This window comes from Amphiura filiformis, chromosome 3 (genome assembly GCF_039555335.1).
Source record: "Amphiura filiformis chromosome 3, Afil_fr2py, whole genome shotgun sequence".
NCBI lineage: Eukaryota > Metazoa > Echinodermata > Ophiuroidea > Amphilepidida > Amphiuridae > Amphiura > Amphiura filiformis.
Genome location: NC_092630.1, coordinates 18,596,891 through 18,621,455, shown reverse-complemented (window position 1 = coordinate 18,621,455; position 24,565 = coordinate 18,596,891). Strand labels below are relative to the sequence as shown.

General features: G+C 37.3%; 1 protein-coding gene across 1 annotated transcript in view; it reads right to left on the bottom strand.

Moving 5' to 3' along the window:
* Positions 1–3,903: 3,903 nt before the first annotated feature.
* LOC140147647 (uncharacterized) overlaps positions 3,904–24,565 on the bottom strand; it is a 31,255-nt gene continuing 10,593 nt past the window's right edge. The window contains 5 exon segments of the mRNA XM_072169418.1: positions 3,904–4,650; positions 4,653–4,994; positions 7,155–7,359; positions 8,440–8,749; positions 10,143–10,219. Coding sequence (XP_072025519.1) covers positions 4,421–4,650; positions 4,653–4,994; positions 7,155–7,359; positions 8,440–8,631 — 969 coding nt within the window. The 5' untranslated portion in view covers positions 8,632–8,749; positions 10,143–10,219 and the 3' untranslated portion in view covers positions 3,904–4,420.

The window sequence follows — 24,565 nt, the reverse complement described above, 5'->3', positions numbered from 1 at the left end:
TTATATGCTAATCTTATGTTTCTTTGAGTTGCTACTTGATCAAATAAATTTCACTCCATACAAACACTATCACTACAATAAAACACTAAAAGTAATTGGAAATAATTTCTATATTGGCAAATTTCAAAACCAGAGATCAAAATAGCAATAGAGGCTGTCAGCCTTTCGCCATCTTGTGGGTACAAATGATCTGTGTGTTCATGCGTCGGATACTACGCTCAGGGCGCAGCTTACCACGCAGCTGTTATCGCGCATCAACGCGGTGATTTTGCTGTTCACGCATGGAGATCGAACGACCATCACAGCGTGTACTCACAAGATGGCGGCATATGACGTCTTGCTGACGGCCATTATGGGTTACTTTTACACTAAGTATCCCCTGGTAGCTACAAGCTTACTTTTAATGCTACTTGACCTGCTATTCTGCATGCAATCTTACAGACAGATTCAACAGCCATATCTAACAATTCACTCAGGACTATATTCTACTTGAATACCATTTATGGCATGGAAAGCTCTTAAGGGGTGGGGTATGAACGTTTGGACAGTATTTATTGTGGGACACTAGAGCACATCAGACATATCCAATTGCATTGTGAATACGAAGAATGTCCTTCTGATATCAAATAATTTTGATTTTTGAAATTGCAATGTAATACACATTTTATGGCAAATGATTAAAAATTGATATTTTTGATATTTAACAGTACTCAAAGTAAACTTTATAAATCTGATGATTTATACTTAAAGTGTATGTAGGTGGGATGAAAAGCCAACGATCAATTGAAAATTTTGACCTTTCGTATTGAAGATATGGATTTTTTTCCCAAAACACCAAAAAATATTAGGTCTTTTTGGGAAAAAATCCATATCTTCAATATGAAAGGTCAAAATTTTCAATTGATCGTCGCTTTTCCTCCCAGCTACATACACTTTAAGAATATGTCATTAGATTTATAAAATTTACTTCGAGGATGGTTATAATATCAAAAATGTGAAAAATATCTAATTTTAATAATTTGTCATAAAATTTGTATTTATATCGTGAATTTCAAAAATGAAAATTATTTGATATCAGAAAGACATTCTTCGTATTCAGAATGCAATTCGATATGTCTGATGTGCTCTCATGTCCCACAAAAATACTGTTGAAACGCTCAAAACACTCATTCCAGATCCCTTAATACATCACTCGGTATTTTGAAATCTAACACTGAACATATTATAGATTACAATATTATTACTCATATTTGAATCATCAATGACAAAAGTTATTAATTTGAATAAATTTACTACATATTGTAGGCAGTGAAACTGGAAGGCATCATGCAGTTGAAAATATATTACATAAAACATCCCTTAAAACACTCATTATGTACATGAACTTAAACTCCATGATGCTATAAACCACCACTTTTGTTTAAATATGTGACACGATCATGTGGAATGGACAATTTTCAATTTCTGATATTTGTGCATTCACACTTTTAAATTGCTACAGTATTGATGGTCTACACCCTGTTAAAATGTGACTTCTAGTTTCAAAGTTATATAAGATTCTTTAATTTTAAAAACTGTAAAGCAATGTATTGCATGTTTTCATCAATAACTCAAAACCAATTGTGACTCCTCGCCACAACTGAGCCCGGATGTCGCCAGTGCCACTATTGAGATATGCTCCATCGAACTTAACAATAAACAATAGGAAAGAAAGGATTTGTTGACTGTTTTATTGATTTTTCACTACTTAAATGTCAAGTACTATAGACATGATATACATCATTTTAAAGTTAATTTCAAGCAGAATATTTTGGTTGAATATCTCAAAAATGATGATTGGCGACATCCGGGCTCAGTTGTGGCGAGGAGTCACAATTTGGACTCATTCCTCTTGATCATGTCATATATGCACTATTATATGCTTGAAAGAGACTGGGATGCAAGGCAATGTTGACAAATCGTATGTTGCTATTACTATTACTTAATCAGTTAGTCAATTACAACATCACTTCTCTACCTATAGTCCATTTGGCTTCCTTGAGACAGAAGTGTCCATGCATGATTAAAGGCAGTGTATCTGTAAGGTGCAGTCACTTTGTGCTGCATCATACGCTATTTAGTGAATGTGTATGACACCCTGATGCTACGTCTCGAGAAGCCAAATGGACTATAACCCAATATTGCGCTACATCAGCACAGTTAGCGATTTCAATGTCAGTATAGTGTTTGTCAAAATCTATATAAACACAGCCAAAATAAAAAGTCTCCACTAGTTCCATCCCCATTTAATCAGAGTCTGATGAGTTTATGGCAAAATAATTTATATAATAATTTTCTATACACTTTCCTTCGAAGGTTGATACCAAATTTAATATCAAAAGTTTAATCATCGTGAGCATAGTAGCCGTTGTTTGGAAATTCGTGCAATTTTAAAAATGACAAATTACGAAAAAAATCAATGAATGGTATCAGCTTATTATGTGGCCGGAAGCAACCCGTACAGGAATCATTGTACACTTGCCTGCGCACAATTGATTTGCATTTTGACATGCATGGGTAAACCTTTAACCTGCCGGCCTATTCAGGCGATGTAATTCTTGGCACTCACGCTAGTGTCGCTACGTGATACAATTCCCTATGTCATTTTTAAAATTGCACAAATTTCCAAACAACGGTCCTTATGGTCACGATGATTAAACTTTTGATATCAAAGTTGGTATCAACCTTCGAAGGAAAGTGTATAGAAAATTATTATATGGATTATTTTGCCATAAACTCACCAGACTCTGATTAAATGGGGTTGGAACTAGTGGAGACTTTTTTATTTTGGCTGTGTTTAGTACATTTTGTATTCCAAACAACTGTCTTTTATGACAATCTGGGACATCATCAAATAAAATGTAAGGGGCAGTAATATAAATGGTCAAAAGATGCCATAGTACCTTTGCGGTAAAGCGTAGAAATCTTTTGATTCATATTGGCATTTACATATGAAGAATTTATTTCTATACATAAAATGTGATAACACCCGGGGGGGGGGTACTCAAGTTTGGTTTTGGTAGGGACGTGCCGCTGAGATTTTGGAAGTAGACCCATAAATATACCAATTTTTCAAGAAATTTGGACCCATTAATATACCAAAAGTCAAAATTTTCGGCCGAATTTACCCAAAATTGTCTTAGTTTTTACAAATTTTCTCAAAATTTTCCCAAAATTGTGTGTGTTTTTACAAATTTTCTCAAAATTTTGGGAACATTTTGAAAATTTTGGCTAGATTAAGGAAAAATTGGGCTGTTTTCGAAAAAATTGAGAAAATTTTGAAAAAGGACCCATTCATATACCAAAATAGGCTTTGAAAAAGGGGTCATTGATATACCAGAAGGCTGAAAATGCTACCCATGTTTATGCGGCACGTCCCGTATGATCATTTGTACTGAGTACCCCCGAGAAAACACTTGTACTGTAATGATAAAAAGATCTAAAACCAAAATCATAACAAGCAGGTCATTACATAATTTTTGACCTCTTTGTTACCTAGTATCAAGAATTGGAACTGCTTCAGCTGAGCCCTGACAAATCTTAACCTCTTCATTCATGTGAAGAGAATAAACATGTTAGTAACTGCAGGCAACATATCTTAGTTATCTCTCAATCTCACATTCAACAGTTTTACTCCATTACCAATTAGCATGTAAAATATAAAAATTTTACACCTGATGTTATGGACACTGCGGTGAAACCAAACTTTCCTAATTATTTCCTATACTGGCCTCATATATACCCCAGGGGGTACTCAAGTTTGTTTTGGGTAGGGCCACATTGAACACAAATTTTGTTTTATAATTTTTCTCAAAATCAAAATGTATGTATGTTTTGGAAAACTCTAATTTCTAATAATTGGGCCAATTTCAAAACAATTTTGAAAAAAATATACCAGTTTTCAAAAAAAGAAAGGGGGGGGGCATCCTATTCCTACACCAGACACCTGAAAATGAAAGCCATTTCAGTGGCATATCACTGTATAGGCATTTGTACTGATAACCCCCTATGTCGTATACACACAGTGGATGGGAGAAGGGTACCCAGTACAAATACAGGGATGAGCCACAAACAAGGTACCAATTTCCAGAAAATAGCCCAATTTTGCTCACTGTAGCCAAAATTTATGAAATGTCCCCAAAATGTAGGGAGAAGTTATACAAACTAAGATAATTTTGGCCGAACACTTTTGGTATATATTTGGGTCCGTCCAAACTTCTTGAAAATTGGTATATTGATAGGGCCACTTTTTAAATTCTCAGTGTCACATCCCTACCCAAATCAAACTTGAGTACCCCTCCGGGAGTGGCTCATAACTGGATATAATAAAGATCTTCACTGACAACAAGGCCTTTTAACAACATCCTAAACATTTTTATAATTACGACATAAAGATAACTGTCAAAAGTGTTGTCAATACTACTACCAACACGGACACCTTGACTGCAGCACTACCACCACCTTCACACAAACCAAGTGGCTCCTTTGGTTTGCAACCTGATGTTATTACTTTTAAGGTTAAAGACACATTATACGTTATTGGATAATTATCACATGGACCGCATGTCGATGGGTCATTACACTGATCTGGTGCTGTACACCACCCGTACACCCTACGAAGTAATGCCCTGGGTAGAACTCGGGGTCATCATGATCAATTTTAACGCTACGCCGATTGATGTCTGCGAGCTTCCATGCGTGGTCGTTGACCGTTGGTACCACTATAGAACGTGACACGAGTAGCTCTGGCCAAGCGTATGAATTCGGACATGATGTCGGATCATTACAATTGCCAAGATTAACTTCGATGTTGACACAGCTGTCTGGTATACAGAAACGAAAGTATCCATAGCCATTTTTTTCAATCTGTCCTGTTAATGCTTCTCCATTGGGCATGATCTGGTCATGGTAGTGTGAACTTTCAACGCTGCTGGCCTTGACGGTAAATCTGGCGGCTGCAGAGAGAAAATTATAGATTATGGCAATCTACATTAAATTCTTGATGTACAAGGTGTGTAATTACTACACAAATGCATGCCATAACAATATTAAAACGGCAAGATGATTGTGTAACCCCTCCATGCTTCAGTTTTTCTGCCTAATGAGTTTGCCTTCAAATGGCAGTTAAAGGTGGATGGTCTGATTGCACAATACAATGTTTTCTACCTCAGATGGAAGGCTATCCCCAAAACATTCTTTATTCCAAATTTTGCGTTCAATTGCTCTAGAAGTTTGGATTCTGGAAGCCAAATATTATGTCACATACTAATGGCCCATAGACCAGTACATGACTTCCCGGGTGAGTATGCCACCAAACTATCATGTTTTTGTTCATTCTGCCTAAACCAAACATATTTCTGAGTTGGAATTTCACTGGTGTTATGGGAAAAATATTACAAGCTTTCATCTAATACCAAAATCTGCATTTTGATGGGTAAAGTGGGGATGAGGCTGTCAGATCACCCACCTTAAATTCAAATGTTTAAAACTAATGTTTTGAAAATTTTGTAACTAGTCACTTAGCATCTTCCAATGTTTTCATCAGGGCCTTCCTTCCATTTATAAAACATCACTATCTACTCTTGCACCTGATTTTCTTAGTCACTGAGCATACTCAGCATTGTATTTGTAGAAAAAGACAAAATGGGAGGCAGGCATGAAAATGAAGAAAAGAAGACTGAAACATAAAGGAGCATAGAAAAAGATATAGTAAATAGTTGTATCAAAAAATATCACCCCTTGAGCTTGATAACGAATATTCCCACTAACTCATGATCATGAGTCCAAGCTTGTATAGCAGCCCCAACATGCCATCTAAAACCTACATTGTACGAGTTGTAAATGCCCAGATTATGTGTAATACTTATGTAGAAATTCAAAATCATTTGAATAGTAATTCAAGTGAAGTGCTCTAAATGCTTTACTTTCAAAAGTAATGAAGAAATAATGAAGAAATCAGGCAGCCTATAAATCATGTTTCATCCTAGCCAGGCATAAGACAGTGCGGGCATGCTTCATCACAGCCAGGGAAAAGACAATAAGAGACATTATGTCTTCAGAATCTTGCCTCCTATACCTTTGTACATAACCCAGCTGTCTGATAAATTTGTGTATCGGTCACCTGGAGCTACAGGGTTTTTTCATATCTGTAGCCTCTTCATAGAGTGCATAGTTCATATACTTTATGTGTAAAAAGTCTTTTGGTGTGATTTTTTTGTTGTTAATGTGACAAGCCATGACCAAAAATCACAGCCATGACCAAAAATCACATTTTTGACCAAAAATCACATTTTTGACCAAAAATCACATTTTTGACCAAAAATCACATTTTTGACCAAAAATCACATTTTTGACCAAAAATCATATTTTTGACCAAAAATCACATTTTTGACCAAAAATCACATTTTTGACCAAAAATCACGTCAAAAATCATTTTTGACCAAGAGTCGCATTTTTGACCAAAAATCACATTTTTGACCAAAAATCATGTTTTTGACAAAACAGATTCTGAAGACATAATAATGATAAAATTGGACGGATAATTTAGCATGATACCTGAATTTATCAGTCTCGCTAGAGTTTTCAAATATCACGCTCGACTTTGTCTCGCATGATATTTGAAAACTCTAGCTCGACCGATAAATTCAGGTATCACACTCAATCCGTCCAATTTTATATCATAATCATGCTTCATCATAACCAAGCACAATGCAAGACACAATTTATATGTGAGGATTGAAAATAAATGAGGCAAATCCAAGCTATCATGATACAAATGATTTTTATGGAGCTCAGGGAGACTGGCACATAATCAATTGATAGGCTTAGCTAGGGATTGAACCCCTGGTCACTCGATTACCATATGTTATAATTGGCTGCTATACACAGTGAAAGAGTAGCTATATAGGCAGTCATGCATAGCTGAAATTATTTGTGTACCAGCAGTGAACCAGGTAGCGCAGTAGCATAAGATCTTGGTCGGTGATCGAGTGACCTGGGTTCAATCCACAACAAGTCCGAATTTTTTTGCCCTCTCAATATTTATTACATGTCAGTTTGCCCCAAGCTTCATCAATTCAGTTACTTTCAAAACTTTTTAAATCCTTAAACCTTACGTGTATTTCCCGTATCAACATCATCCCCACAGTATGCATGAACACCAATGTAAAATGTACCGACAGTGAACTCTGGATCCCAGCTTGAGATTGCCAGACGGTCTGAACCCCAATTATATGAAGACCATGCTAGACTGTTTTCTGTCGGGTATTTGGTAGCACCACGGGATACATATAAATTGGGCTCTCCTCTTTGATGTGAGACCTGGAGGTGAGATCAAAAGATAAGTGTTAAATGTTTTACATCCACAGATCTAACATGTTTTCTCACTTTCTAAGTTCTTAATGTCTTAATAGGGTGGGGTTGGGTATGTGAGGTCAGGGGTGAGGTGGCCCAGACCCTCACCCCTTTCCCATCTCAAGACTCTATATTGGACATCAAAATCAACTATAAAAATATAATCAGAAAATTATGGAACTTAGGGTAAGGTTAGGATAGGGGTAGGGTATAGGGTCACAAGATAGAGTGTCACAGGAGGATTGGGGGACTCAAATACCAAACTATAATCCACAGGGAAGTGCAGTAAAATAAGTAGAGTCATTCCATGTAAAATCTATGGCACAATGAACACACACAAAAATTTGATCTCATAGTCCATTGTCATTTTCAAGAAATGGCCCCTTGAAGTTTGGTGATTGTTACAAACTTTGGTAGCTCATAACTTCTTGTTCTGAACAGATATAAAGCTGCAACGTTGCATTCTCGCTAACCTTATGTCATATTTTCAGAATCTGGCTCTAAATTTCAGATAATCTGCTTTCCTTTTTAAAGTTATGAGCACCCAAAGTTGGTCATTTATTCAACTGCAAGTGTGATTCTGTCATTTTGGGGGTCCTCTGGTGCCAAAAATATGTGATCATATGACTCAAATGTCACAAATACATTGTCTATGGGTACATATCTGAGTCCACAAGCAAGTTTGAGCTAATCAAACCATTAATGGAGGAATGGGCGGCATCAGAAGTTGGGTTCGGGTGAAAATTTGCCGGAGACCCAGTAAGAATCTTTCAATAGTATTACCTTTGAATATTAGAACCATTTATTTATTTTGTATCAGATATGCATAAATACATTGCATTTTGTAAGATTGAAAGGTTTTAAGAGACCACCAAATTTAATATGCGATGCGGAAATTAAAGCCATAATGAGCAAATCCCATCAAACGCAAAAAATGCTGTAATAATATTAGTAGGTGTCTGACCATTTTAGCTGAAATAACAAGATAAGTGAAGGAAACCACTTCTAACATAATTTACACTTGTCAGTATATCAAAGTCTACTTACTAGTATTTCAAGATCTTTGCAGGCCTCTGTGAATTCTACTTTGAAGTACTGCCACTCTAAACAGGGCACATCATACACCTCGCTTTCTTCTTCTAAAGTCAATACAACATGGTCTGGAGATGCTGTGAAAGTTGTACCCACATGAAGGACTACAACCAAACATATGGCCAACTTCAACCTTGGTAAAAACATTATAGCTGGAACAATTCAATGTGTTGAACTATCACAGTCAGACAGATGTACACTTGTAGTGTAGATATTCAGTTCTACTGTAGAGGAGACTAGGATTATCTGTTGTCTGAGTCACCACCTGGTAGTAAGAGAGCAAGAATTGAATTAAAATTAACTGGTAGTTCAGTCTAACAAATTCATTTCACAGCTGTACCACAAGATTTATTCAATTACATCCCAATTCAACTTTTCATATGTACTTGCGTATATTGTAATTAAGCAAACACAAGAGAACAGCAACAAGGTTTAAATTTAATAAATTGGTATTTAATGTAATTGATGCTTTATGACAGTCAAGTAATAATAATTGTTAACTTGTAATTTTAATTAAATTTATACTTGGAAATTGGTTAAAATTGATTTAACTGCATCACCAGGATGATTCCAAGTTAGTCATGTGATTTCATTAAACTGAGTTGCATAACTTTGGATGGATCTAAAAAGATTCAAGAAGTTCATGAAAGTTCATCTGTGTTGGTATATTTATATTGAATGATTTTAAAACTTTTGACCCACTCACAAGAAATTATCCCTGCCTCAGAATTTTCAGATGGCTCTCTAGAGAGTGATGAGGATGTGATGTGCATCTCCAGGTCATGACCTTTTTGGTCTTAGACTTGATCACAGTCTCACTCTAGCGAATAAAATCACAATTGGAGAGCCATCTGAAACTTCTGAGACAAAGATTCAAAGATCAAAGATTCAAGAACTGTACACAACAAAGGAAAGCAAATGTTTTAACATTTAAAGAGCTGTGTAATACATAGTACATACATTTTGGATGTTATTGTATACTATCCAGTTTTTAACATGAATTTTCAAGCCAAATAACATTTGCTGAGAAAGACACCGTCAAGTTTTGTCAAAATTCTGATTTGCACGTAATTGTAATGTACTTTAATAAACTTACTCTGCAAAATTCAAGGCTGTAGGTGCTGTACAGGTATTTGCATGTGACAAGATCCGATATTTACAATAAAATGATGATATGTCCTGTTGTTTTATTCATATGGGATTGAAATATTAGGTTGAATGCACAAGCGATGATGTTAACACTGTACATTACATGTACATACTTGTCAATGTACAGGATGGTCATAACATATCAAAAGGACCGACCTCGGTTATGACCGATGGAGTGACAGGCATTTGGGGACAGGCGTCAAAATTAACAGGGGGCATTTCTGACAGTAAAAACTAACATTTTGTGGACAGTGGCAGGCAAGGGGGGCATTTCCCCCTCCCCAATATTTTTCTTGCCCCCCCACTTTTGAGCCGAAACCCCCAAAATTACGTAAATTTCCACTTTTTGCAGCAAATTTGCGCAAAATTGGTTGATTTTGTCCCCCCGAAATTCACTCTGCCCCCCATGCTCCCCCCAAATTCCTGGTGCTCCCACTGTTTGTGGAAAAAGAAATACAAAATATATTTTTATAGAAATGTTACAATAGATAGAAACTGATTATACTCACTCTATTACAGTTGATTGGCAATGGTATCAGGTAGACTTGGTTCTCTCTGTCTGTGATGTACATGAACCTTGTGTAACCTAAAGAGGATATGGATATAACAGATAAGATAAGTCTCTGATTGACTGTAAAGGAAATAATAGTGGTTGACACAATATGGAATGAATGCTGTGGTCTACACTGAATCTCTATCTACCTGTAGAGGATTGGGGAACATAGATGAATACAATTCCCCAGCTATGAAATCAAAAAAAATAAAACTGGGGGAGGGGTCACCAATTTTTTGGTAGGTATGCTCCCCACAGAACCAGGGGTGGAATTTCGTTAAGTGCCACAGGAGTCCAAGTGGATTCTCGCAAGAGAGTTTTGCGAGAGTCCATGGATTCCCGTAAATGGATTCTCGTTGTACAATCTTGCGGGAGTCCAAAAGGTATTATATGTAGGCCTACGTAAAATGCATTCAAACAAACAAACTAACAAATAAACTAACAAAGTTAAGTTTTTAATATGTGTCATCATACTCTCACTTCCATATATGTGATGCGATCAAGCAAAATCAGTCGGAACTCGGAAATATTAATTTTTCAGTTTCTTACAAGATAGTAAGAGGCATTTACAAAGCTGCATTTTGCAGAAAACCCCATTGAATTTGAACAACCAGTTCCAAAGATACGAGCAATTAAAGAGTTTCCAAAACAATAGAAAAGAAAAGGAAAGATTACCTTTGTTTGGCTATATCTCAAAATCAATATTTGCGAGTTCCGACTGATTTTGCTTGATCGCATCACATATGTCATTGCATCTTTGGCGACTTTTCCTTTATATTTTACAGGCTTTGAGTTTTAAGGCGTGTTGAACTTAAACGTAAGTTCGCTGATCCGATCATTTCCAGCGAGAGTCCACATGTACTCTCGCAATAGGATTTTACGGGAGTCTCTGCGAGAGTCGACTCTCAGACTCCCGCGAAATTCCACCCCTGCAGAACTGGAAACAAGCTCAAACCAAATTTGGGACAGCTAGAACGGATGAGGTTAGCAGAAATTGATCCGAATAGGATGGGAATGTTCAAAATTGTTCGGGACGGGTTGTGTTGGGTTGGTATTATTTCTCCTGTTTACTTTCTCTGTTTTTGTACCAGTACCGATGCAATATTGTCGTCTGCGGGTTAAAAAAATTGCGACCCAACCAACTTTGCCCCGTAAGTAATAATATCCACCTCAGACACGGACTGATTATCAACACCCAATACTCTTGTTAAATGGATGTATGTGGATGTTGCAATTGCGTATAGTTTGGTCAGGACGCACACCAGTCAATGAAATTCTCTCAAATGCAGGGCATAGTTCAAATAATGCCCCACTTTTAAAATAAATCTGGCCTTCTCACATTGGCTTGTTTATTATGGTCCATATGTATGTGATTGATTGATCGATCAGTCATTCCATTATTTCGTACGGATTTTATCTCCTGCGCTGCCTCGATCCAGATCTACTGGCTCTGTATTCCGGGCTCTGTATTTTCTGGGTGTTACGCAAAAATATTACAAAACAGTCCTTACAGTCGGCTCTCTGACTCAAACAGATTTAGAATGATAAATTATCGTTTCATAAAATACTTAAATTTTAAGATTTTTTGCCAAAATTTTAGAGATTACATGTTATGGCGAGGTACAAAATTATGATATCCTGACCGGCCCCTCCTAATCAAGGAGGATCACCCCTATTTGGGAAATGGGGTCAAAATATTTTGTTTCAGCCTCGATCAATATGTGCCACGGTAGATTTCGCAAACATGATCATTTTACTTTCACCTCTTGAAATTAATTGATATTTAGTATCTATTGACTCCAGATAACTGAGAAAAAAATAACCAGAACGTCAGATAAATCGGGTTGTGACAATGATGGTCCAACAATCGGAACAATTCTTGACAGAGTTTCGGCATACAATATAGGACATTGTAACACTCGTAAAATTTAGAAAATGCCTTGTTTATGATGTTGTTGACGAGCTTTACTTATCCTCAGTACGCTGCCTCTAATATCGCGTATCATCCATCACTAAATTCAAAATCTTACACGTAAAAGAAGTTGTGGGTGTTACAAATCTAAAAACGTCTTTACATATTATTGGTCGAAGTTTGCTACGCATAAGATGATTGGTTGTTTGTGATTTCTTACTCTGTGATTTGTCAACTTAAGAATTCTTACATGTATAAGATGCAATCTTACGCATATAAGATGCAACCTTACACCAGAGAAGATGAGAAAAGAGGAGATCGCTCGAACATATAATCCGATTACCCACAGTTATCCTCCATTCACTTTTCTTTGTTTGGGGTACTTAAAACGCCACTTGAAACTTCCTTTGTGGTAATCTGTTCATCCGCCACACACTCGACTGATTCGATAGTTTTCTTAGTGGAGAAAATATTCCACACACGGAAGTACATCGTTAAATTCCCAATTTTGTAGTAAAATCATGTTTTTTTTCTTTAAAAAAAATAATACTAACCAGGGTGACCATGATTTTTAAACGAGTGAAAAAGCATGATATATATCGCAACTCCCATTAAAAAATCAAATATTTTGTTAAGTTATGGAAAGTCAAGCATAATCAATGTTCTAGTAAAATTAATATAAGGTCAAAGGAAAATAAATTTAAATGATAAGCATTTGAATATTTGCGGCTGTTTACGGAAACTTAAAACAAGTGTAATCAGTAGTTCAAACTCGTGTCAGTTTCTCCATATACTCCCGTTTTGTGTCCAAAGCGTGTCCAAAAATGCTATTTGGATCCAAAATGAGGGTCTTTTTCACAGGGATCTCGGGTCAAACTTAGCAGCCGGTCATGCCAAACAATACAGAAATTATATTTCGCGGTCAACTGGCGTAACAAATTGATATCCGGGCATGCGCCGTTTAGAGCTAGACAGTCGTGACTGCATAAAGCCACTTATCGTATTAGTTGATCAATCGGATTAGATCATTGTTTCCATCAATAGGCGGATGCACACATTATTTATTTGATGTGGGGAGCGAGCGACCTCCTCTTTTATCATCTTCTCTGCTTACACATGTAAGACGCATGTGTAACCTTACATGTTTGTCTTACACATTTTTTGGACCACTTGGCCATTCATAGTTATCCGTAATTGTTACCTTTATAGAAAAACATGTTTTTATTGCTTTAAAATTAAGATCTTGATTTCATTCACTGAAGGACTATGTGGCATACAGCACTCAAATACCACCTTTCAATGTTATTACCCCATTTTGAGTACCGGGGTAACCTAGTTGTTGTCTCAATGTTAGAACTTCAAACATTCAATGCAGAATTCACACACATGGATGAGAATATGTTTCTACCACTGTACAAGACATTAGGCCCAACCTCAAACTGTGTATGTAACCCATTTCTCCAACAAGACATCACCACATTAGAAAAAGCACAGAGAAGGGCAACTAAAGTGATTCCAGCTATCAAAGATCTCCCGTACCAAAGTAGACTGGAAGTTTTGAACCTACCTAGTGCCATACTATTATGCTGACTTTCCTATTCGGCAAGGATGACAATTTTGACCTCCTTGTTTGTTTACAAACAGAGAGGTAGACAAAAGACCGTTCCACTTGTCCAAACACTCAAGTATCAGAAGGATGGTCCACAATAGCGTGATTCACGTAACATGAATAGGGATTAAAAAGCTGTCAAGTACATGTAGAACCATGTGCTTCTTTTGTCCAATTTTTTGCCATCAAGATTTCATATGGAAACAGTTCAGACCCAGAACACGATCATGTCAGAAATTAATATTTTGTTCTGGGACTGATTATTCAGACTTGAACCTACCCCCTCTGGCATACAGGTGAAAGAGGTGACATGATTCAGGTCTTCAAAGTAATGTATGAAATCAATGATATGGATAAGAACACATTTGTGAAGGTTGTCAATCATCCATGTATAATAAAATATCAAATTGGAATAAAAAACTGATCAACTGGACTCACTTTTATTTGAGAGGCTATCCCAGTATCGCACCTTATCCTACATGAAGGTGCACCTGCAGGACGTCTACGCGTCTGATGATCTGGCGGCAAAAGGTCGATGACCTGTGATAAGGTAATAGATCTTGAGTCAAAATTCTTATGAATGTTCTTGATGACAGAATTGTAGGCCCCTGCCAAGTTATGGCGTAGACTGCCTCCCCTGTTTAGTGGTTTGTTCTTTCTTTACGTAGATTGCTTCCTTGATGCTCCTTTCATACCACCTGCGTTCTCTGTCCAAAATCGCAACATCTTTGTTGTCAAAAGTGTGATTTGTACTGTCCAAATGTGTGAACACGGCTGAATCCCCGCAACTAGTATATATACTAGCACGTCTGTGCTGGTATGTGCGTTTGGCTAATGTCTGTTTGGTTTCTATGTGCAAGTCCTGGCAATCAGCATCCTTGCATTGTATTGCGTAGACTATATTGATTTGTTTGTCCTTAAGCGGCTTATCTTTGGGGTGAACCAACTTCTGTCACAAGGTGTTGGTTGGTTTGAACGAGACAGGGATCTGATGTTTTCCAAAGATTCTGCAAAGTTTTACAGACAGTTCAGACACATAGGGTTTCAAATAAGCAAAAAAAGCCATGGGCCATTTTGGCCCTTGCTTTCAAAACTTTAAGGGCCCTCAATTTTTTCGCAAGCCCGAATAAATTCACCGAAATCTATAGAAAATTGCAACTGCAAAAAGGTAAGTTTTGCAGTAATCAGTGCGATCATGACGACTCATGAATCCGGTGCTCACACGGCAATGCATGTACATCGATGCGCAGCCAGAATTTATACAAGCCCATAGGGCCCGCACAGATACTTTTTAGCAGGCCCTCACAGATTTTCATGGGCTGAGCGCCCGCCTTGTTTGAAATGCTGGTGATAAGGTGCGATACTGTAGCCTCTCAAATAAAAGTGAGTCCAGTTGATCAGTTTCATATTCCAATTTAATATGGATAAGGAAATATTCAGAAAGGGATCTTTGAGGCCATAGTCTATAAGGATTCAAAATATTAATTAAAGGAGTATGCCCGCCTGAGTGAAATACAGTTTCACACATACACAGGGAAAATATGCCACATAGTGCCAGGTTGGCACTTGCCAACTGATGCCAATGTGGCATTTGCCAGGTTCGGCCAAGAAGAATCTGCAAGGGGTACGCACAACCAGGCATTTGCAGTCACGGGCCAAATTGGCATTTGCCATCAATATCCAGAGTGTCAGAAATCATTGGCATCTGCCAATTGTACCAGGTTGGCAAGTGTCAATCTGGCAGGGGTTGGCATTATCATTTTTTGGTGATTTATAGATTTGTATTATTTTTGAACAAAATGAGATTTTTAGATGGTTTCCAGCGGTGGTTCCCAGTGTTTTAGGCTCCATATTGTTTTGAACATACAAAACATTGCATGATCTTTGTTTTCATTGGTTTTTGTTATTTGAATAAATCAAAACAATAATTTTGTATAAAAATGAGCTATTTCTGATGATTGAATTTCTTTTTCATGTGTTTTTATTATTCTAATTTATTTTGGAACAAAAATGCAATGGTTGGTTTCCTGCGTGTGGTTCCCGGGTTCGGCTCCAGGTCGCTTTTGATAATAATTACGAGTTTGCAGGTTTGTTGATGTGTTTTTGTTATTTTTCAAGATTTAAATTATAATGGAAAAAAAAAAAAATGCATTTTTGGATGGTTTCCTATGGTGGTTCCCGATGTTTTCGGTTCCGTGTTGTTTTGATAGTAATTGTGCATTGGTTGATTTGTGCTTTCATATGCTTTTGTTACTTTGCACGATTTAAATACTTTTGGAACACTGAATGCATTTTGGATGGTTTCCTGTGGTGGTTCCCGGTGTTTCGGCTCCGTGTTGTTTTGATAGTAGGCCTACTGGTGCATTGGTAGTTTGGGCTCTCTCATTTGCAAGAATTAGGCCTAAATTATTTTGGAACAACAATTTAAAATTTTGTTAGATGATTTCCTGTCCTGGTTCACGGTGTTTTCGGCTTCATTTATGCATTTATAGATTTGTGTTCAGTCGTCATGTGAGCTCCCTCAAATGCTGTTGTGTGTGAAAGAGCTCTAATGACACTTTCAAATGATCATGATCATACCAAACCAGTAGGCCTAAATGTGCATGTCGCAAAAAAAGTAGATTTAAGATTATTCAGATGAAAAATTAGTGTGTGTTCATACATACTCGCTATATAACAGCATGCGTGATTGGTCGATAGGCGGGCATAAACAACGTTTATGCCCGGCGTTCGTCATAAACAAGCCGCGAGAACTGATGGACGCTTCGCGAGGAGTAGGATATTACGGCGTCTATGTTCGCGAGCTATTTACAAAGCGCGAGTGATGTACGCGATGTTGGCAGCGCCCAAGCACGATGGACTGAGCAAGAAAACGTTTTTCTTACAATTAGCGATGGAGAAACTGTTAAAAATGATAAGGAACTGGTAGTTTTAGTTTAAAATGATGGCATTTTTAGTTTTGGAGGAAATAACAGCAAGCAGAATGTTGCGTATGTATGAGCGGGTTCATTCATTTTCATGACTAAGCGTTGTTTATGCCCTCGGGCTAAAGCCCTCGGGCATAAACAATCGTTTAGTCATGAAAATATATGAATGAACCCCTAATTTCAGTTGTTAAATAGACTTCAGTGGTTTCAGTCAAAAGTAAGAAGAAACACCATTATTAAACTTCATTTTTTGTTTGCAATTTAAATAACATAATTTTAAAAATCACAATGAAAGATAAAACGGCTTTGTACCCAATAGGCCTACCACGGAAATGGTGTACATATTGGCGTAAATCAACCGTATTGACAAGTATTGGCGAAGATTAAATGAGTTTTGAAATTTTCAGTCTTTTTTAAAATTTTGTTTACTTTTTTATGGCTTGAAGAACTGAATCGCGTATTACGCTGCCAACCACTCGCATGGCGCAGAGTACGCAAAGTTCACTGCGAGTACCGGCGCGTAATTTGAGCGCAAGCGCGGATAAGCCAAGTTGATTGATCGGTGACATAAAATCACCCACGCACGAGAAATGCATTATTTACGATCTGCATAATTTTCTAGCTCGGAAGGCGCGCGCGCAAACGGCTATCTTCTGAAGATAGCATTACGGGCCTAATAAAGCAACAGTACGGTGTCTGATCTCCGCCAAATGCCCCCTTTTATTATTAATTCCCCGATTTTTACTTACCCCCCACCTTTTTACAAATAATTCCCCTTTTAATTTCCCTGTTTGCAAATAGTTCCCCCTTTTTGTAAATAGTTCCCCCTTTTATTTTTACCCATTTTGTAAATAGTTCCCCTTTTAACAAATAATTCCCGTTTTAAATTTCCCCTTTTTACTTTCACCCGTTTTGTAAATATCCCCCTTTTTACTTTCACCCGTTTGTAAATATCCCCTTTTTACTTTCACCCGTTTTGTAAATATCCCCTTTTACTTTCACCCGTTTTGTAAATATCCCCTTTTACTTTCACCCGTTTTGTAAATATCCCCCTTTTACTTTCACCCGTTTTGTAAATATCCCCTTTTTACTTTCACCCGTTTTGTAAATATCCCCTTTTACTTTCACCCGTTTTGTAAATATCCCCCTTTTACTTTCACCCGTTTTGTAAATATCCCCTTTTACTTTCACCCGTTTTGTAAATATCCCCTTTTACTTTCACCCGTTTTGTAAATATCCCCTTTTTACTTTCACCCGTTTTGTAAATATCCCCCTTTTTACTTTCACCCGTTTTGTAAATATCCTCCTTTTTACTTTCGAGCTAAATAAAATGAATAAAATGATACTTATTCCGCTGAGTGCACCAAATCCGCGTAACTTACTAGTTTAGTAGCTTACTTCTTTAGTAACTACTCTGCAACTGCCGCGTATCTTACTAAACTAGTATTTTTGGGACTTGCGCTGAAGCGTATCTGGCGAGTAAGGGTCGGTTCATAGTGCATATTCGAAGGCGAATATTCGGCTTCCAATACTTTTTGTGACGTCAAAATATATACGGCAACGAATAAAATATGAGTTGGATCGGATTAAATATCGCTCAACTGATAGCGAGATACTATTGATTTATATGAAAGGCTCGAGGTCACCTGAATATCGTTCGACGAACGATGATTTCAAAAATCCCCAATGATTTTGACATGCGCTCAAGACTGCAAACCCGATCCTACCATTTTTTAATTCGCGGACCTATTTTCTCAATAATTATAAAAATGCTACTTTTTTTTGTTGCGACGAATTTATGTATAGGCTTTCCACTTTTTTTTTTTTTATTTTATTCGCCACTCTTTCTGATTATTAATTTTAAAGATCAGCCCAAAATACCTCAAATAGTTTCTGTATATGGTGTGCCCCCTTATTAGTGCGGTACAAGCGTGCCCATTTTTATATGATATTCAAGTAAGGGACTATTAAGACGTCCAGGAAAGGAAAATGCCTGGCAGGCAATAGCATTCCAATGCTGGAGTGATGGTATAAAGTTATGTTTTATGCAAAATTATGATATTTAGGCTTACAAACATAACCTAAATGTACAAGTGAATGTTTCCATATTAACGTAGCTCTATTTAAATCGACTGATGCAGGAAAAAAGTCTAACTCCAAATTCAGATTTATGCCTCCACCCCGGTTTTACATAAATAATGTTTGGCCCCAGTTCTAGGGCCCCATATGCATCTGCTGCCCCTGGCAGAGGATGTGTGAGGGTCTGGGGTGGTAAATCATTGGTTATTGATATAAAAATGCGTTTGCCACGGAGGTTCACCCATTTTTGTCATCCTTTCCGCACTAGCGGAATTCTTGACGTTTTGGGCACCTATAAACGATGTTATTTTGGGCGGAATAAAGATGTAATGCGTTCAGTCAAATTCATAATTATAATTAATAATTAAGATGGCAAAATAAGTAACATGTAGGAATGGATATATAGCGATTTGCAATGAATATCTTCATAAACTATGCAGAACAACCAAAACCACGAGCGTTGGTACCCTATCATTGCGTGTTCTTTTAAAAAAATTCTTGTTTATTTCTATAATTTGTGAATCAGGCATTAAAACACACTTAGGCCCTAGCAATGTAGGCCTACACAAGTTCGGAACGAGACTTTTTATCTTTTGACGCGTATTTCGGTCGAATGCCAAAATTGATTGCTCAATGAATCATGAAATGAGAGCAATACTACTTTGATGATACCGATCTCAAGTGGATATCAGCCAATGAAAAAAGTATTCACCGGAAATATATTTGTGGGAGTTGAATTTTGTTGAACTCGACAGATATATATTTGGTGGGTCCCCGTTGGTGGTCTCATATATAACACTTGTGAGGGCTGTCATATTTGTCGTCGCTTCAATCATATCTTATGATTGATTTATTGATTGATTGTTTGATTTATTGATTGATTGATTGATTGATTTATTGATTGATTGATTGATTTTATTGATTGATTGATTGATTGATTGATTGATTGATTGATTGATTGATTGATTGATTGATTGATTGATTTATTGATTTATTTATTGATTTATTTATTTATTTATTTATTTATTTATTTATCTATTATATTTATTTAATTATTTATGTATTTATTGACTTATTTATTGACTTATTTATTTATTATTTATTTATTTATTTATCTATTGACTCATTCATTTCTTGATTTGCTTTGCAGTTGAAACCTGCAAGAAGGTATGGGTCAACCTCCGCGCCGGTTACAGGCAGGTCGTAAATGCCACGAAAAGCAAATCTTTTTGACTCTCAGGGCGTAACCAGACCTGACCTTCCGGGGGGCAAGATTGAAAAATTTCCCAATTTCTGATCAAAAGTTTTAGTATTTATGTTCGAGAGAAAGCTCGCTTGCCATGACGCTTAAGCGTTAAACGGGTGGAGTCGGTGGGGTCCAGGGGCAAAGCCCAGGCGGGTCAAGGGGCTGAGCGCCATGAAGCTCCTGGTTTTGGCATATTAGAAAATATCAGTGTTTCAGAGTACAAATTTCACAATGAAAGTAGTAGGCCTATAGATCTTCTCTCTTTCTTTCCCTTTTCTCTTCTCCCTTGAGTCCCTCCCCTTTTCTCTTCTCCCTTCCTCTTCCCTCTTTCTTTCCCTTTTATCTTCTCCCTTCCCTTTTTCTCTTCTTTCTCCTTTCTCTTCCTCTTTTTCTTCCCTCTTTTCTCTCTTTCCCCTTCCCAATTTTTGACTCTTCTTCCAGGTTTCTTGTGTCCGGGGCAGCTTGCACCCCCGGCCCCCACTGGTTACGCCACTGCTCCTATTTAGACCCATTTATACAGACATTAAATCATGACAATAGTTCAATGGAGTTTACCTATTATGATTTTATTAACTTCGTTAAAGAAATTCTCTAAATTTTGCTTACCTTGGTCAACGGGCAATACTTGTTAACAGTCGGGCAACGCTGTGAATTATAGAAATATATCTTTCTCCGGTTCATAGTTTTATATTCGAAGCCGCATATATTTTGACGCCCAACACGTATTCGAAGCCGAATATTCGCCTTCGAATCCCGGGGGGGGCACTTCAATTTGAAATGGATATAGGTGTAGGGCTGGCGCTTTCGCACTAAGGGGCTTTCGGTGAGAGCAACATGTAAAAAATATGGGGTCATTGGGTGAGAGCATGATTTTTGGCATTCGGTGAGAGCAAAATGTAAAAAATATGGGGTCATTGGGTGAGAACATGACCTTTTTTTTTAATGGAATTTTGGGTGAGAACCAAAACAGTGCCACAAAAACCTCGAAAATCGAATTTCTAGTTCGAAATGGCTTCAAATTTCTTTATTTTTTCAAAATAAGTAACAAAATCAATGATAAATGAAAGTTGCTGTTCAAATTGAACTTGTAAGGGTCTTTGGGTGACAGATCAAATGGAAAAATAGGGGGTCTTTGGGTGACAGAGCGCGGAGCGAGCATGTGTTCGTAAAAAAATATGGGGTCTTTGGGTGACAGCGATGCTGAAAAGGGGTCTTAACAGCCCTACATACGCGTCACCTCCAAAGTTGGAGTGCCCCCGGGCTTCGAATATTCACTTTGAACCAGCCTTAACTACTTCTTTAGTATCTTCATTAATGGAGCAGTAAATCACAATCAGCACCTTTAATATCACGTTTTTAACCACGCGGTCAATTGTTATTTAATTTCAACAATAGGCAGTGTTATGTCACTAAATACCCCGGTACAAACAAAATACCATATCAGTGTATTTAGCGTGCTTTGTAGTAGTAGGCCTGTAGGTTTATGATTATGAAATCTATTTTGTCACACCATGACAGAAGGGGTAACACGCCGGGGGTGGGGGACTCAGCAGTGTAGTTTTTGTACAAATCCTTTCGGGGTCAAAGTAGTTTACGTGTTCAGTCGCGTATCAGTTGTAGGAGGGGGATAGAAAAAAAATTTGGTGGGTATGTGTTATTGTGATAATTGCTCATTTCAATTGTAAGCCTACACCATTTTAGCCCAAAATTAAGGTGATATTTTTGTTTTCTATGCCAAAATTAATTAACTTTGCCCAAATAAGGGTAAAATTGTGTGTTTACAGGGCCATTTTCAATTTTACACTGGGGGTAAGGGGGTGACATTTTAGGGGGTTGGTTTTAGGGTGTTAACATTTTCTTTGTGAGGTTGGTTTTAGGGGGTTGGAATTTTCTTTGGGGGGGTTAGCAAACCAACCCCCCGCAAAGACCACCTTGGTGCTCAGTTCAAATGACCGTATGTCATAGATAATAAGCCGCAAAATATGGGTCTCAATTTGGGGCTTCTTGTATAATAATGGCTCCCCAATTTTAGTATGAAGGTTTGTATTTTTCTAAAACATCACAAAAAGCGCAAGTGTTTTAAAAATGATATTTGGTAACAATGTCGCAAAATTGTTTTCAATTTTGGCAAAATATCTGACAATCGTGGGCCTACTCTATTCAAACATTAACCAGATGATATGCCCCAGGGGTAAGATGGGGAAGGGTATATATAGCGGTTTTTGATAGTGTGTAATTTTGCAGCCCTGCAACCAGGCGAACCGGGAATGGAATAAACAACAGGATAGACGGGCATATAATTCCTCAAGGGTCAGGAAATATACTCATGAAAATAAATCCCATCCAGGGCCAGTCGGATTGGGATATAGCATATGGATCTGCCGTTATCAGAAGAGATTATCATGAGGAAAGAATTTATTTCTGTGATTGTATCCAGCCGTGTGAAGGGAATATTTATTTGGCACAAAACTTGCAATTATTCCTAATTCCTGAAGCTTGGGGAGATCCTGAAATAGAAGATATCTTGAGTTTTGAAAACATGTTTCCCCAGATATGAAAATATTTGCATAGATTCGAATTATTACTCAGTGTAGTATATATATAGAGTACAATTGGGGACCGTTCACAAACACTTGTTAGGGGGCCTGATGCAAAAAAGGGGCCTTAAATATTTTGACCCTCCGGGGCTGAAAAAAATGACCACAAATTTTCCTGGGAAAATTGAGTTTATATGCTTTTCTATGGGGGTTGACCCATAATTTTCATGTCAAAAAGGGGGGCCCTGAAATTTTTGAATCTCTAACAAGTGTTTGTGAACGGTCCCTTGTCATAAATTTGTAAGGCATAAAATAAACGCATAAAGTAATGGGACTTTGACTCTATTGTGAAATTTAAACGGTAGGCCTACTATAATTATGCTATCTACTGAAGATACAAATGGAATCCAACATGCATTCGCTAATCACTATATTATGTGACACGTCACAGGGAATGATTGATTGATTGATTGATTGATTGATTGATTGATTGATTGATTGATTGATTGATTGATTGAAGAGCGGTTATACTAATTATCGATGATCACCCCCTTCTATATTGTCTTGTTCTCCCTTCCAGAATAAATGTTCCATCCGTAGGCCTATACGAAAGGTTTGCGGTGCCGCATACGAGACGCTGCACACGCAGAATACACTCTAATGCAAAATATCTTATTATTTACTTTCAAAATCTCATCAATATCAATGATTTTCTCCTCTATCTATGAATTAATTTGCTTACTCGCCAACTTACTCCTCCAACGATGAAGAGTACGTTGCCGAGTAAATAACAACAGCTGCGGCGTAACTTTACTAGTTTAGTAACTTACGCATATTTGGAAGTCACGAAATTCTGAGATACTCGCCAACTTACTCCGCAAAAGATGAAGAGTAAGTTGCCGAGTACATAACAATAGAACTTACTAGTCTAGTAACTTACGCCGATTTGGAAGTCTCAAAATGCGAGATACTCGCCAACTTACTAAACTAGTAGCTTACTCCGAAGTTACGCGGATTTGGTGCACTCAGCGGATTGTGTAATTTATGAATTCTATAGGATATAGATCTACATTTAAGAAAAATCATAATCTGAATTATATCATGCAACTAAATATAGACCCAGGAAAAGGCCAGGAGTTTGGAATTCGAATCAATTCGATTGGCTTATTAATCGTTATTATTTTGGACTTGTCTCGACTTTAAAAAAGACTAGGCTTAATTGCTACTTAATTCTCCATCTAACATAATAGGGCCTACTAATTCTTTTTGGATTTTTGAGGCGTGCACCACTGACCGAAGTCCCTGGTTCATTTGTCTGGTCAATTGAATATACGCCATAGAGCCTTTGATTAGAAAGCACATTTTTATTGTTAACGGAATTGTTGACAAACAAAGAATAGCGAAAATTACTCGGAACTGGCTTAAAAATAAAGTTGCATAAAATCACACAGCCACACTTGTCATAAATATGCAATGCCCATTTTGTCCAGGCCCGTTTTATAAATGTATGCTTTTATTGTCATTTCACTGTTAAGACCGCTTGTTTTAAACTTTGGTGCTAACTTAAAAAAAACCTTTTGAATAATATAGCACAAACAATTCTTATTATCTAGGCTTCTGTAACAATGGCAGCCAGTTGTTTGTTGTCTCTGACATATCCCTGTTTATAGACAAGTTCTTCACAGACTTTCAAACATCATTGCTATGAATTTGACCAGCATAAATATTTATGCATGCCAGTTTCACCCGTTTAACATTCTGAACATCATTTGGTTTATCAATCATATCGGATTTGCTCTTTGTACAGCCCCTCTATAAACGTGCATAAAAGTTGACGGATCCCTAACCCATTGAATTTAGCGGCGCTTGCATGCACAACAGGCTATAAATCTACCTACGTTGGTATCCAAATTCATATAGAACGCCTTTCCAATAATGGATGTAACGAAATGAGCTGTAGTGAGTGCACGGTACTCTCCAGGGTCCAGGCTTACTGGTAAAGCCTACGCACGGAAAACGGGGAGTACCAAACAAAAAGGGAGTATTAAAAACAAAAAGGGAGTATTATT